This window comes from Melanostigma gelatinosum, assembly GCF_949748355.1.
Source record: "Melanostigma gelatinosum genome assembly, chromosome: 10".
Taxonomy (NCBI): Eukaryota; Metazoa; Chordata; class Actinopteri; order Perciformes; family Zoarcidae; genus Melanostigma; species Melanostigma gelatinosum.
In genome coordinates this window covers 11,518,929-11,534,094 of record NC_136643.1, presented here as the reverse complement: position 1 = coordinate 11,534,094, position 15,166 = coordinate 11,518,929, and the positions used below count along the sequence as shown (strand labels likewise).

General features: G+C 40.6%; 1 protein-coding gene across 1 annotated transcript; it reads right to left on the bottom strand.

Annotated features, from left to right (window-relative positions):
• Positions 1 to 1,692: 1,692 nt before the first annotated feature.
• Positions 1,693 to 10,031, bottom strand: LOC306782883 (uncharacterized protein). Its single transcript, XM_079276366.1, has 11 exons — positions 9,774 to 10,031; positions 8,292 to 8,380; positions 7,903 to 8,052; positions 7,483 to 7,616; positions 7,170 to 7,306; positions 6,918 to 7,011; positions 6,213 to 6,330; positions 5,738 to 5,961; positions 5,421 to 5,592; positions 5,182 to 5,309; positions 1,693 to 5,027 (listed from the first exon to the last, which is right to left on the bottom strand). Exons 2-11 carry the CDS (start codon positions 8,377 to 8,379, stop codon positions 4,710 to 4,712), a joined length of 1,563 nt encoding a protein of 520 aa, XP_079132492.1. The 5' UTR covers position 8,380; positions 9,774 to 10,031; the 3' UTR covers positions 1,693 to 4,709.
• Positions 10,032 to 15,166: the final 5,135 nt, after the last annotated feature.

Genomic DNA, 15,166 nt, shown 5'->3' with positions numbered 1-15,166 from the left:
TTCCATCGTCCTTTGCTGTTTTTTATTTTAATTGGGGCTTAGCTTGATATGGCTCTCTGCTTAGGGCCGGAGGGAGCGGGATCACTCGGACAGATCCATGCGTCTTTGGTAATAGGGTTAACGGGATATCACAATGGTCAAGAAACGTTTCCAGTGGTCTCGGCCGCGTGGTTTAAGGCCCGAGGAAGATGACAATATAATGACAACCCGGAGAGCTGCAGGGCGGTGAGGGCCAGTGACGCTGTCACACAGGGAAACAAATAAACGAACTAAAATAAAGAAAAACCATGACGGCCCACGGCCTCTTATAATAAAGAAAGGGAAATATACGCTGGTAGCTTAAAGTGCCTCAATATTAATACGAATACTTATCACATGACAAATCCATAAAATGTATATGGGATATTGCTAAATTGAAAAGTAAGGAGTTGTATTTTATTGACCAAACCAGATAGGTCCAGTAATACAAGCAAATATAAATAGGATTTTGGCACATTTGCTATTGCAAAATTGAACAAAAAACATTTTCAGACTTTTTTAATGCAATGAGCCATATATCTTAATATTAGTCTAAATGAATCCAAACAAACTTCACAAGCATCCACAATGGTATCGTTAAAGAAACACATGATTAATGTAACATAAAAATTTAATTTGTCACGGTGTTAAAGTGTCGATGGAGAAAATTCATGAAATCATGATTATTATTATGTGTTTCTGTCATTGTGGAGTGGGTTTGAGATTCGTCTTTACAAAGACACTGGGACACCGGTGGCCCCTGTTTACTCTCTCTGTCGTCCCCCATCAGTTACTCCTCTTTTACCAAACCTCTTTTCAAACCTCCTCGCTCCTTTGTGTGCAGCCTCTGCAACAGGATGTGCGCACTGCGATGATGGTGTACGGCAGGGGCCAAGGGTCAAAGCGGTTATCACCGCCCCCCCCCCCCCCTTTCCTAAATGAATAAATAAATAAGAGACGGATTGGGAATAATTACAACTCATGTCTCACAGCTTCTGGTGGGTGTTTGTGCCTTTTAATCTCAGCAAACTCCTAAATCACTCGTTTAGTAACTCTCACACTTAAAAAGTAAAAAATAAAAATAAAAAGGAGGCCAAACTTATTCGGGTTACCCCCTTTAATCGGTCATCTTTTTTTTCTAAAACAGTTAACCTATAACCCCCTCCCAAAAAAAAGAAAAGTCCACGTGTGGTGCATGTCTGTGGACAGCCAAGCGCGCGGGAAAAGGTTGATTTGGGCTTTTGGGAGGAAAGAATAGTTGTGATCACCTGCTCACGTGCGTATAAGGCAGGAGAAATCAATTGTTGTATAGCTTCAATCTAAACCTAATATAAAAAAAATCAGCCCCCACCAGGCCACCACTCTCACCCACCTCCCTCCGCTTCCTGATAAGTAAAAAAGAAAAAACCGAGAGAACCAAGTCACCTTAATATCGAGCTGCGTTAAAACAATGCGCGACTGAATAAACCTCCACATATTTACAGCACGCGCCCGGTTAGTCCAGCCAGACATTATTATCACTCACTCCCGAACAGATCAGGAGAAAATAATGTCACCTCGGAAAAGCAAACTGAGTCGGTCGGAGAGCAACTGGTACACAGTAAATTTGTCGGAGTAAATTTTACTCAAATTGAATAAAATTTTACTCAATAAAATACAACATTTGGTCCCAGTCTATATAGAGTAAAATCTACTCTTGCCTCAGAGTTAATGATTCAGAGTATTTTTTACTCTATTCAGTGTTTGTATTTAACTCTAGATGATGATAATTTACTCTATGTAGCATAAAATGAAAACAACTCTACTGCCATTTTACTCAACTTAGAACTATTCCACTCCACATAGAACTACATTCCACTCCACATAGAACTACATTCCACTCCATATAGAACTACATTCCACTCCACATAGAACTACATTCCACTCCATATAGAACTACATTCCACTCCATATAGAACTATATTCCACTCCATATAGAACTACATTCCACTCCATATAGAACTATATTCCACTCCATATAGAACTATATTCCACTCCATATAGAACTAAATTACACTCCATAGAGAACTAAATTATGATTAAAACCTGAGAGAACTTACTCTGGAAGGTTATCATTAAACCCAACAAGTTAAATAAATCAGATATCAGTATTTACCAAAGCACAATTTATTATTTTGTATTACAAATGTGCAATGTATCCATACATATTTTACAGAATACATTTTGGACCTTTGGAACACTTTGGCCTTTTCACTATGACATCATAGGAAACAGTATGGCACAATAAACAAACTTGCATCATCACACCTGTATGACATTTGTACATCAAATGCTTTATAACAGAAAATCTCTTTCACATCAACTACATGAGGTCCGTCTTTTGTGCACACAACTTTATATGCATTAAAATGCTCATCAAGACACACTGTTTGCAGGGCAAATGTAACAAACAATAACCTCTCATCTTTCAGAACTACATGGTGGATTTTGTGAAAAACTGGCATCTCACAATGAACCTTCAGACAAACGACTAAACCCGTCCGATACATATTTCCATGGTGTTTGGCCCATCTAATATTTAAAACCTTGGTGTCAATTGGTACCTGAATAGTCTCAGCTATCTCATAGCCCCAGTCTAGCACATTTAAAGCTACCATATTACCTGGACCAATTATCACTTCATTGGGATCAAATGTCTGCCACCTGTATGCTATTTGATTTTGGTGTTTCTTGGCCAAAGTTTTAGTGATATTTTTGAAGCTTTTTAATTGTTTCTTAAAGAAATGATGCTTTGCTTCATAGCGCATGCACCAACTATGCAAAAGTGGTCCAATTTTAAGAATACACATAGGGTAATGCACCATAAAATGATGTTTTGGTAGCAGCCTTTTGTTTGGAAACAAATGCTTGAACAACCTGTGGTGTTCCACGATTAAGTGTTTCAAAAAAATAGTAATACCCTTTGATAACTTTGGTGAAAATACAATGTTTACAATTTGAAGCAAAAGCAGTAGCAAATACCAGTGTTGATCATTTGGACAAACCAAGTCTCCAAAGATAAGTGGTAGATTGCGAAGTAAACACCAGGATTGGATTGCATTCAACCCCAAGTCATTTGAGTCCTCCCTTAACTTAACTGTAGGAGGTTTGTTGTTTTGCTCCATATAGCCATAGTTAAAACTCCTAATTCTACAGTCTATTTCTTTTAATGTTGTGTACTTATCTTTCAAGTGCAGTAATAGAAGTTTCATTTCATATTGTGCCACTCCCTCCAAGATATCGTGCATAATATCGACAGAGAAGTTTTCACATGTATTGAAATATTGCAAGGAATTTAGAATGCAAGAACGTTTAACGCCCATCACATAGGGAAGAGTGGGATTTGTCTCCATCATTTGGCAATGTTCCGCATGAAGTGCGCGAGTTCGCAAAACTATCTTGGGTGAATCTTCATTAAACTCAGTCTGAAAGTCTTCTTTCTCAGCAAGACAGAAGCGGCAACAATATCTGGCACTGAATGATTCAACAAAACCAAACAAACTGTGAAGACCAAGGTTGTCACCTGTAACTTGGACAATAGTTCCATACACTGGCTGATCATACAAGGGGACCCGAATTCCATCCTTCTCAAGTATTTTAATATCCTGCATAAGTGGATCAAGTATTTTAGAAAAGCCATATGTTTTAACATCTTGGGCATGAAATAAAGCGACCAAATGAATATTAAGCAGATTTGAGTTGTACTTGGGAGAAAAATTCCGCAAGGTGAAATAGAGTGCACCTAATTTATGTATTCCCCGTTTTGAGCCTAAAGGATTTGCAGTTTCAAAATCATCATAAAAAAGCTGAATCAGAATGGCATGCTTCTGTTTTGAAAATAGATCATGACTCTTGAAAAGATCTCCATCGCACAAGTCATGAAGATTTTCTCCTGAACTTGAAGTCTGCATCATCTCTTTTATGTTAGGATGTTGATAAATAAATTGTAAAGTTTTCAAAATAGGGATGTAAACTAATTTATCAGTGACAACAACCTGATCATAAGTTCCAGTGGTGCGATTGCGTAGGGTATCAAATCTTGTACCAAGAACATATTCAACTAAGTCTACCCTTCCCCACTTCTCTGTAAAATACTGCCTTCTTTTACTCTCAGAATTTAATACACCATAGGGATTTTCCATTTTTTCGAAACACTGATCAATTTTGCTCTCAATGTCGCTTTTGATAGGCTCCTGTAAAGATAGACACTTCTTCACAGATTCTTTTGCTTGATTATGGATATCGTCAACAATCTCTTCCATCGAAATTACCAAAGAGTTAACAGTTGTTTCACTTACGCCTGCCACTTTAAGTTCGGCTACTGTTGCAGCGCAGCTGTCTACAAGACTCCTTTTGAGAAGGACTGAGTCAGAAGGTGAACTTCTTGCTGGCAAGTCATCAAAATTACTTGCTGCTAAATCTTCAGATGTAGATGGGCCTTCACCAGGATCAGAACAAGGTTCATGTGCTTTATTTAGATGCTTTCGAAACCCAGAAAAAGTGCCATAAACTAGTGAACAACCAGCCTGACCACATTTAAGACGAAGGGTCTTTCCTGAACAAAGTCCGTGGATCAACTTCAAGTGTTTTGTCAGGGAATTGGTGTTTGCCTGGGGGATTTTGCAAATAAAACAAAACATCTTCGTATCAACTCAATGCAGCATCCGAGCCCTCAACTCTGCAACCCTTGGATTCACCTTAGTGGTATCAACATCGATTTCAAAGATCGTGGTTTGCAAGAAGTTGTACACATTTACCAGATCCTGGTTGTACGAAGTACCAAAGACAAAATGAGCTTTGAAAAGCTCATCAAAACAGGCAAGTGTGTCTGGTGACTTACAAGGTATTGCATGCTTGTCAATCACAATGAAGTATTTGTGAATCAGACTCTTCTGGGTCCCCACAGCTAGCAGGTATGGTTGAAGGCTTTCCACGATGCCGTCCAGATGCCCCTGGATGCTCATCCCAGTCTGTGACAGAAAAAATAATGAATTAGTCAGCTATAAAATTAGTCAGTTTAAGGAAATGTCTTAATTGACCATAATCTTAAAAAGAGGATTGAAAGGTTTAGAAAAGGGGACAGAACAGTGACGATTTTCCAGTTTAATTGAACTGTAACCTCACCTTAATGAATTTCACAAGACGGTCACTGGCTTGTCTGGCTGAGAGTTTTCCTGGTCTCTTGCGGCCATGTGGTGATGGTGGTAGAAGGTGGACAAGAACCAAAATGGATGACATGTCACTGTCCCATCCTGGAAGTAAAAATTCATAAACAAGCATTTACTACAAGCGAACAGTCAATCCATTTTTCATTCAAAAACTATTCTCTCTTCCATAACTATGATCCTTAACTTTTAGCATACCATTTTCCACGTCTGTTGTGCATTCAGCATTTTGAACCAGGTCTTGAAGATCGGCTGTCTGTGTGAGGCCACGGCTTTGTTCGAGGACTTTCTGTTTGTAGATAGTAGGCCATCTCTCCAGGAACTTTGTAGTAGCAGCATCCCCAAACATCAGACCAAAGTCTTGGTCAATCTGCAGACAAGATAGAATTGGTCAAAACAGAACAGTAAACATTATGGTGTAGCACCATGGTCATGACAGATCTTACAACCCTACCCAGGCTATTGTAGAACAGAAATAATATTGTCATGACAGTGGCAGTAGAACGTTCACATACCAGTCCTGCCATGTCCAGGAATCTTGGAAACGCTGTGAATAGTTCAGAGGACTTCACTGGGTCATGAACCATGTCTTGGCGATAGGTAAAGGTCTGCTTCATCTTCTCCTTCACAGTTGCTTCATCAGCTGTATGCTTCATAAGCGCAATGGCCTCGCAGCACAGGCTTTCTGTGGTTAGCCCGTTTTCCACTCTGAATGAGTCTCTTTCTGCTTTTGGACCACCTGTAATAGTGGTGGCACTTTTATCAATTACTGGGTTAGTATATGATATTATGTCCTAAGATATAAGAAATAAGGCTTGGAAAACTCTGCAAGGATGGCCATGCAGGCACTTACGTCTCCAGAAGAAAAATAGGATATATATATATATATATATATATATATATATATATATATATATATATATATATATATATATATACATTATATGATTATTCCCTCATCATGCATTATGAATTAGACTTCACACATACCAGTTAGTGTTTGTGACTGACTGCAGGTCTTCTTTTTTCCCTCCGATGCTTCCTTCTGAACAAATTTCAGTCTCCATGCCAGATACCCACTCCCATCTTCTGCATTGTAATAATGCTCCTAAAGTAAAAAGGGTTATTCAGTTTGATTGAACAAGTTGAAATAGTTTAATCTTTCCCCAAAAACTATCATATTTCCTAGTATTGTGATGAGGCCTTTCTTTCTAATGACAGTTATTTTGAAAAACAGAGGTTATTGTATTACACGGTTAGTGTTGTGTCTTGTTAATGGGCTAACCCTTGCGGTGCGAAAGTAAACTGAGCTTTAACACCGCCAGAGTTCAACTTACGGGGAAGGCAGAGATGGTGGCCATTAGGGCTGTCACCTTTTCCAAAAATAACACTCGAACAAATATGAAATGACACGCAATACGTTAGAGCGCCCTCTGTTGGGTGACAAAGTAAACTACGTTAAACAGTCAGCTGTGGATATAGACTGTACATTTTTTATTCAAATGAGTCATTAGAGTTTGAATGTTAATTACATTCAAACAAATGTTCAAAAAGTGACAGCCCTTGTTGCCATGCAGTAATGTTTACAGATCTTTATTTGAAATAAAAACACTACCCATCTGTAAAACAGCAGTTGAAATATTTACATTCCAAGCAAGTGAAAAGTAAATAAGTTAGACGTTTTAATGTACTTACATAGCCTAACTTGCTCCTAGGATCGGCCAGGTATGGGTACAAGGTAGTGATGCCCCTTGCGTAGTCCTCTTTAACGCGCCTTGAAGGACTTGTCCTACACACAAACACACAGACTTTACTATATGTGCTCCAATCAAAAGTATTGATGTGTAAATTCCACCTGCTAAAAGAGGGGTGTTGTACTGTGTCAATTCAAGACACACATGTGTATTAGGAGTGCAGGTATGTAATAATAACAACATGACAACATACCCATGTTCACTTGTCATATGTGCGACCAATATCTTGACCATATCACGTCTTCTGGCATCCGTTAGGCTTTTTGTTCGGGCATACTCATTCATGATCCTCTCTCCTCCAGGTTTGTTCTTCAGGATGTCTTCAATCATCTAAGTGGGAAGAACAAAAATGAACACAATGAAACGTTTAAAACAATAATGACATCAAGTATTATCAAACAGAATGGCCACAATTTTACAACTTCAGTTATTCAGCCATTTACCATTCAACCTTGGCATTTTTTTTAAACCTTCAGAAAGGATGCAAGGGAAACTGCAGAGCTTACCTGAGCTAGATGACTTCCCTCATCTCTTTGTCTTGTAGCAGGACTATGCTGCAATATAGTGGTGTCGTCCGAGTCCCTCTCATTGTCTCCACTGAAGCTTGCAAAGGAGGAGCATGAAGGGGAGCTCAAAGAATCTAGAAATCATATTAACATTGAACTAATGTGATTAACAATGTGACTATAAGACAATATAAGTGCACACATCCATTATTAGAGGAATGCAAATATTTCACATTGTATCATGCCCACAACAGTTCCAGAAATTGTGGAAAGGGTGAGCAGAGATGATTTCAAAATATCTAAATAAGATTTTAAAAAACCCCAACTCAGATATATTAAATTGTCTTGCATATTCAAAACATGTTAGATTGACCAAGCCGTACAGATAAATATGAAGTTATAAGCTAATAAGTAACTAACCCTCAAGATTTGGGTCTTGGGGTAGACAAATCTCCAGCACACCAATGTCTTGTTTCTTTAGTAGAAACTCAAACACCTCCTCATCAACTTCGGTCTTTGATTCATCATAGACTTTTAAGTCCAAGGTTGGAAGGTCAAATTTCTTGGCAACTGTGAAGACAAAATACCAAGGGACAAGCTTAGTGATGAATCGGTTGTGTATTTGCAGAAAAACATAACAGACAGCAATCAGAAGGCCATCTTCACTTGAACATTGTAATCCCAAAACTGACAGTGTTCCATGCAGACCTTTGCTATTCCAGGGAAAAGACTTTCAGGTATGCAAAACATAGAGTGACATCCCAAGTGTATTGTTCCACAGGTTAGTGTGTGCAATATTTTTCACTCACCACAATCCAAAAATGATTTGAAGGTTAGTTGCCCCTCATAACAAATGTACTTCTGACGATCTCTGTACTTCACTCTTACAGCTTGCATCCTTCATGACAAAAACAATTAAATTAGTTTCATTATCAGAAACAGCTGACTGCCAACATTAGTAATACCACAGTAAGCCAACATTAGAAAGACATGATGCATGGACTAATAGTAGGTCTCCACAAGGGTAAACTATTTCATTATAAAAACGAGGGACATTTTAAGCACGTCTTTATTACGCTGTACTAAAGGGACCTGTTCATTCGCTTGAATCGCCAATTCGCGTCACTCCAGTCTCATAGTGGCTGTGCATAGACTTTGTATGTAATCTACTGCGTTTGGCGTGAACACATCATCAGAAATGTAACCAGTTGTCTCATCTTGAACAATGTCTACTTCACCTGGTTGTCTCCGACTTGGCCGTCTCTAGCATGCCACAGTGCAACAGATCAATCAGCTTATGCTGCGGAATTCTACCCGCACTTCGCGAGTGGCCCGTGCCAATGTCAAGCCCAGCTAGTTTTAGCAGTCAACAGAGTGAAGTGCATTTTTTCAAAGTATAACACACATGTTGCATCGACCAGGGTGCTGATGAACTGCAGCGAAACACAGTCCATCAACACAGCTCTTTTCAGAGTCAAATACACGTGTTGGCGGCAACAAACGCAGCTAGAAACAGTCCAACAGTCATTAACAGCTCTTTTCAGAGTCAAATACACGTGTTAGCGCAAACAAACGCAGCCGGAAACAGTTGCTTAAAACAGTCGTTAACAGCTCTTTTCAGAGTCAAATACACGTGTTAGCGCAAACAAACGCAGCCGGAAACAGTTGCTTAAAACAGTCGTTAACAGCTCTTTTCAGAGTAAAATACACGTGTTAGCGCCCACAAACGCAGCTAGAAACAGTCCGTTTAAAACGGTTTTTAACAGCTCTTTTCAGAGTAAAATACACAGGTTAGCGCCAACAAATGCAGCTTAAAACGGTCGTTAACAGCTCCTTTCTGAGTAAAATACACGTGTTGACGCCAACAAACTGCAAATTCTACATAGCCATTTTCACAGTAAAATGTACCTGTTGCACCAACTAACTGCAGCAAAAGACAGCCCCTCTACACAGAATAAAACACACATGCACCTGCTCAGTGAAGTCCGCTGGCTACTGATGATAGCTAATACTACTTTATTGAGACTTTAATCCAGGTGTGTCGACGTTAATATGTCCATAAACCACCAAATATTTTGCGAATTGATGTTAATGCGTTAGAAGCTAACGTTTGACTGTGACTAAGTTATGTGAAAACGTTAGAAGCTACCGTTAGCATCTGCTAACGCGAACAATCAGAAGCTACGGCTCATATCTGACAATGCAAATAGTGAAGTAACGTTAGGTTAGCTGCAATGTTGCTACACAATGTACCTTACACACATGAAGTTAACCAAAACGAATGACCTTACCTGACATGTTATTTCAAATGCCGTCTTCTGTTCCTCACTTCAGCCCTTCCGTTCCATAAAACGTCAGCTCATTCCAGTGTAGCGAGAGGTGTCATGGCGGCAGAAACGAAACTTAAGGAACCGTTGTGGGCGTGGTCACGCTGTTTTACTCCAATAGATTTTATTCTGAATATTTACTCACACTCTACTGGCTACTGGAAGTAATTACACTCCAAAATGATTAAATATGACTCCTTCAGTGGAAAATAATTGTAACTCCGGAAAAATTACTCTCCCGTTTTTCCTGTGTAGCAACATGCGGCGCAGAGCAGCGCGCTCTGGTGCAGCCGCGCGCGGCTCACTTGTCCCAAAATAAAACAGGCATCATCCGCATTGAATTGAACACAGCAGAGCCCAGACGCTCCGAAATAAAGCTTACCAATAATTAAAAAAAAAACTTGCAATCACAGATCAGAAAGCGTTCAAATTCGCCTTACCCCTTGGATTATTATTTTTAGCATTTATTCAACTTCACGTTTTTTACAAAAATAGATTTTACTCACCACAGATAGTTCAACTACTAATGCATCTACAGGATAAATACTACACATGCGTAACCGTCATATGCAAACTTACGCATGTTCCCCATCGCTCCCTCTACTCCAGACCAAGTGGGCAAGATTTCTCCCTCCATACTCCTAAAGCCGTCCTAAACCCTCCAAAGCTTCATGTAAGACCGCTACTCCCACTACAATCTGGCCGCTCGAGTGCCAAGGCCATCCATGCCCGGTGCCCAAACCCACCACTCAACACACACTGAGGGGCAGACACAAGAAGAAATTACATTTATTATACACTCCAAAAAAGACAATTCCAAGTTATTGTTTCTCTCTGCGAAAGGGGCTTGCTTCTAACACAATGAAGCGTCTTTTGTGTTGCACAGAACAATACAAAACAAGTATTCTAATAAATAGCCACTCTTTTTTTTTTTTGGCTCTCCAGGATGAATGGGCTGGAGCGGCGGGGTTCTGAGAGGCAGCTGTGCCGCATTCGGGGAGGAGGGGCGAGGACTTGGGGAGGAGCCCCGCACCCCCTTCTGCGTCCTCCATGGATACTGACTCCACATTACTGATCCTGGAGCAGAGTAGGATGCAAGGAGAGAGGGATTGGCTTTTTGAGGCAGTTTTTACACGCGGGACATACACTGTGTCCAGCAACGTGATCCTCAAATATTGCTTCATATGAAGTCCACAGCATCCAATAAGATTTTACTTTATATGAACCTGCACAGCTTGCAAGCATGTGGCTCTGACAGCTTCTATGGAAACACACACGCGCGCACGCACACACACACACAAGCCTCTTACTATAAATATCTTGAATAGTGAAGCTTCAACCATTCTTAAGCAGAGTTGGCAGATCAGAGGTATGAATCATTTTTGTAAGTCACAAGGGTTGTTTTTGGAATTTTGTGGATCTGTTAACTTCCCCGTCCTGTCGTTTTTTTTACTGATTCACCAGAGATTACTCTGTCACTTTGGGAGATGTACTGAATCAAATAAGAACTACACGCAAACCATGCGAGCAGGAGATTGACACAAAGTGGTAAAGCTCAGTAAAAGGCAACATTGAAAAATATTAAGGGGGGGGGGGGCAAGAAAGACAGCGAGAGTGGGAGAGTGAGAGAGAGAGAGATCAGGTCAGGTTCAGGCCTAAAAGCGTTGAGGGAAGAGTGAGCCAATCGGCTAAAAGCAGAGATCTTAGCTCAGTTCATATTGTCGCTCTCAAACACAAATCTCCATAACACGACACGAAAAAACCCCGGAAGACCTCAAAAACAGAGAGAGGTAACAACGTACACATCATGAAGAGTTAAGGGAGTGATACGTAGAATTTGTATCCTATTTGCCTTTAAACTGTTAAAGCATAACTGCAAATGTTAGCAGGGATGATCCCGTATTGAAAACTGTGAGGGACACACTTGAATAAGAAAGCACATGATCCGGTATGTGTACGGTACGCCTATTTGAGCAAAATAGAAAAGAACAGAAGAATACTTTATTGTCCACCAAAGTGGAAAATGTAGCTCAGCAGAACATGAAAGCAGCCTAAGAACATATTGTAAAAGAGAACGAAGGTAAAATGACACAGAAAGTGAAACACAATATGGGAGAAAAATTGTAAGATGTTCAAACATAAAATAAACGAGATCCACTGTTGAGAATATTTCGAGATGGTAATGGCTACAACTGGGTGATCCTATTCTCTGGCATGAAGCTCTGTGTCCTTATTAACTTTTAGAGCAGGATGGTCACCCCAAACAGACAAACTGAAACGTGGGAGTTTTTTCGACGGAGAGAACATCCCATTCAAATCTGGGGCACCCTCGTCCACAAGCAATTTGTTCTTTTGTTGCTCCATGTGCTCTATTTTCATCTTCTTCTCTTGGTTGAATTGTAAGAGAAGATACAAGGGCTTGATGGAGTGGTGAGTCAGAGGCAGGATGAAATGAACAAGTGAGAAGAGAGAGGCAAGGCAAGGCAAGTTTATTTGTATAGCACATTTCAACAATAAGGTAATTCAAAGTGCTTCACATAAAACCATTAAAAGCATCAAAACATAAGGCAAAAAAAAAGGAGATTTAAAAACAATTAAGAACATTCATTAAAACATTAAAAAACAGTGCAAGAAATGAAATGCAGTAGTAAAATGCAGAAATGCAGGAAATTGATTAATATATGAATTGAATGTGGTTCAATTAAAGGCAGCCGCAAACAGAAAAGTCTTCAATCTTGATTTAAATGAGCTGAGGGTCTCAGCAGACCTGCAGCTTTCTGGGACTTTGTTCCAGATATGTGGAGCAGAAAAACTGAACGCTGCTTCTCCATGTTTAGTTCTGACTCTGGGAACAGAAAGTAGACCGGTCCCAGACGACCTGAGGGGTCGGGATGGTTCATAAGGTAGCAGCAGATCAGAGATGTATTTTGGCCCTAAACCATTCAGTGCTTTGTAAACCAACAGCAGGATTTTAAAGTCAATTCTTTGTTGGACAGGAAGCCAGTGCAAAGACCTCAGAACTGGAGTGATGTGATCCACCCTCCTGGTCTTAGTGAGGACTCGAGCTGCAGCATTCTGAATCAGCTGCAGCTTTCTGACGGACTTTTGACAGAGACCTGTAAACACACCGTTACAGTAGTCCAGTCTGCTGACGATAAATGCGTGGACAAGTTTTTCCAAATCCTGTTGAGACATAAATCCTCTAATCCTTGATATATTCTTCAGGTGATAGTAGGCTGATTTTGTAATTGTCTTGATATGGCTGTTCAGGTTGAGATCTGAATCCATAACTACATCTAGATTTCTGGCTTGGTTTGTGGGTTTTAACATCAGTGACTGAAGCTGAGCGGTGATTTTCAATTGTTCGTCCTTGGTACCGAAAACAATTACTTCTGTTTTATCTTTGTTTAATTGAAGAAAATTCTGGCACATCCAGTTGTTGATTTGTTCAATGCCGTTACCCAGCCCTTGTATGAGATTATAGTCCCCTGGTGACATAGTTATGTAGATTTGTGTGTCGTCTGCATAATTATGATAACACACTTTGTTGTTTTCCATAATCTGAGCAAGTGGAAGCATGTAGATGTTGAACAGAGGAGGCCCCAGTATTGAACCTTGGGGAACACCACATGTCATTTTAGTCAGCTCTGATGTGTAATGAGCAACAGACACAAAGTATTCTCAGCCCTTCAAGTAGGATTCAAACCAGTTAAGTGCTGTGCCAGAGAGTCCCACCCAGATGTTTAGTCTTTCTAGGAGTATGGCATGGTCGACCGTGTCGAATATAGCACTGAGATCTAGTAAGACTAAGACTGAACTTCTGCCATTGTCTATGTTTAAGTGGATGTCGTTGAAAACCTTAACAAGAGCAGTTTCAGTGCTGTGGTGCTGTCGAAAGCCTGACTGGAAAACATCAAAGCAGTTATTTACGGTCAAGAAGTTGGTCAGCTGTTGGAAAACCGCTTTTTCAATTATTTTACTCAAAAATGGGAGGTTCGATATTGGCCTATAATTTTTCATCGTTGCGGAGTCTAAACTAACCTTCTTTAGGAGTGGTTTAATAACTGCAGTTTTTATGACTTGTGGGAAGACACCTGAGAGAAGGGATGTGTTTACAATTTGTAAAAGATCAGTGAGGGATCAGAGAGGGAGAGAGAGAGAGAGAGGGAGAGAGGGAGAGACTGGGGAGGCCAATGTCAATCCCATGGCAAACAGCAGTGGATAATCATGGGCTTTAGGAAAACACTGTGTCCATAATGCTATTACCCAGGATTACCTACTCCAGCAGAGAAGGAGAGACTCTCTTCACAATGTGCCCCAGACCTTTCAGATAATCATCTTATCACAGATGACAAACCCAGAAGAAACATCCCATTATTCAAGAAGGGGGAGAAAAAAATCTACAGCATGTTTGGATGAAGACACATTGTAAGGCTAAATTATTCGAGTGGAAAAATATCAGATTTTGAAATTAGCACGCCAGTCGCTTCCCCACTCTCTCTCTCTCTCTCCCTTTCATTCTCTCTCTCTCCCTCCCTCCCTCTCTCTCTTCCTCCCGCTCTCTCCCTTTCATTCTCTCACTGTCTCTTTCGCCCGGGGCGCTTTCTCCTTTTCCCGCATGGCAATTAGAGACAAGATTTTATGCACTGCTCAGCTTATCAATTAGCCATAACACCTTCCCCTCTGATTGGTCTGTAATGAACGTCATGGTTTTAACAGTCAGGAGTTGCAACTCTTAGAGGTGCTGTGCTAATGGTGTCGCTACGGCGATGGAGTCACAGTAGCAGCTCGGAGGAAAAGCAGGAAGGAGGAGGGTGGGGGGGGGTAAGTCAGCTCTCCCTAACACATCTCTAATTAGAGCTCACAGTCAGTCATTACTCATGTAATAGGGTGTAACACTAATGGCTATCAGGCAAGCCGCCCACAAACAACAGAGGGGGGTTCTTGTAAGGTGAGAGGAGCAGAACATTTATGGAGGAGGAGGAAAAAAGAAGAAAAAGAATCGGGAGATTATGGTGAGGAGACGAGGTGAAATGGAAAGTTGGGGGTGTGGAGGAGAGTGATTATGGGAAAGAGCGCCTAGCAGCAGAGTTTTTAAGTATAGTCAGACAAAGTCAAGGCCCATTAATGGAGAATCCTTCTTTGATGATGACCAAACCCCTCACGTTGGACATTGTCCAGATATAGAGATTGACAAGACAAAAAAATGGATAAGAATGAAGCGGGTAAGAGCAGCCGCGGTGTGTTCACGGGGAGGCAGAAGACGGAAAAAGAGCCGGAGCGATGCTGAGGGAGGAAGACCGTGCGACAGACACCCAGTTAGCCACTTTGGCCCTTAGACCTTGTTAGCGATGATG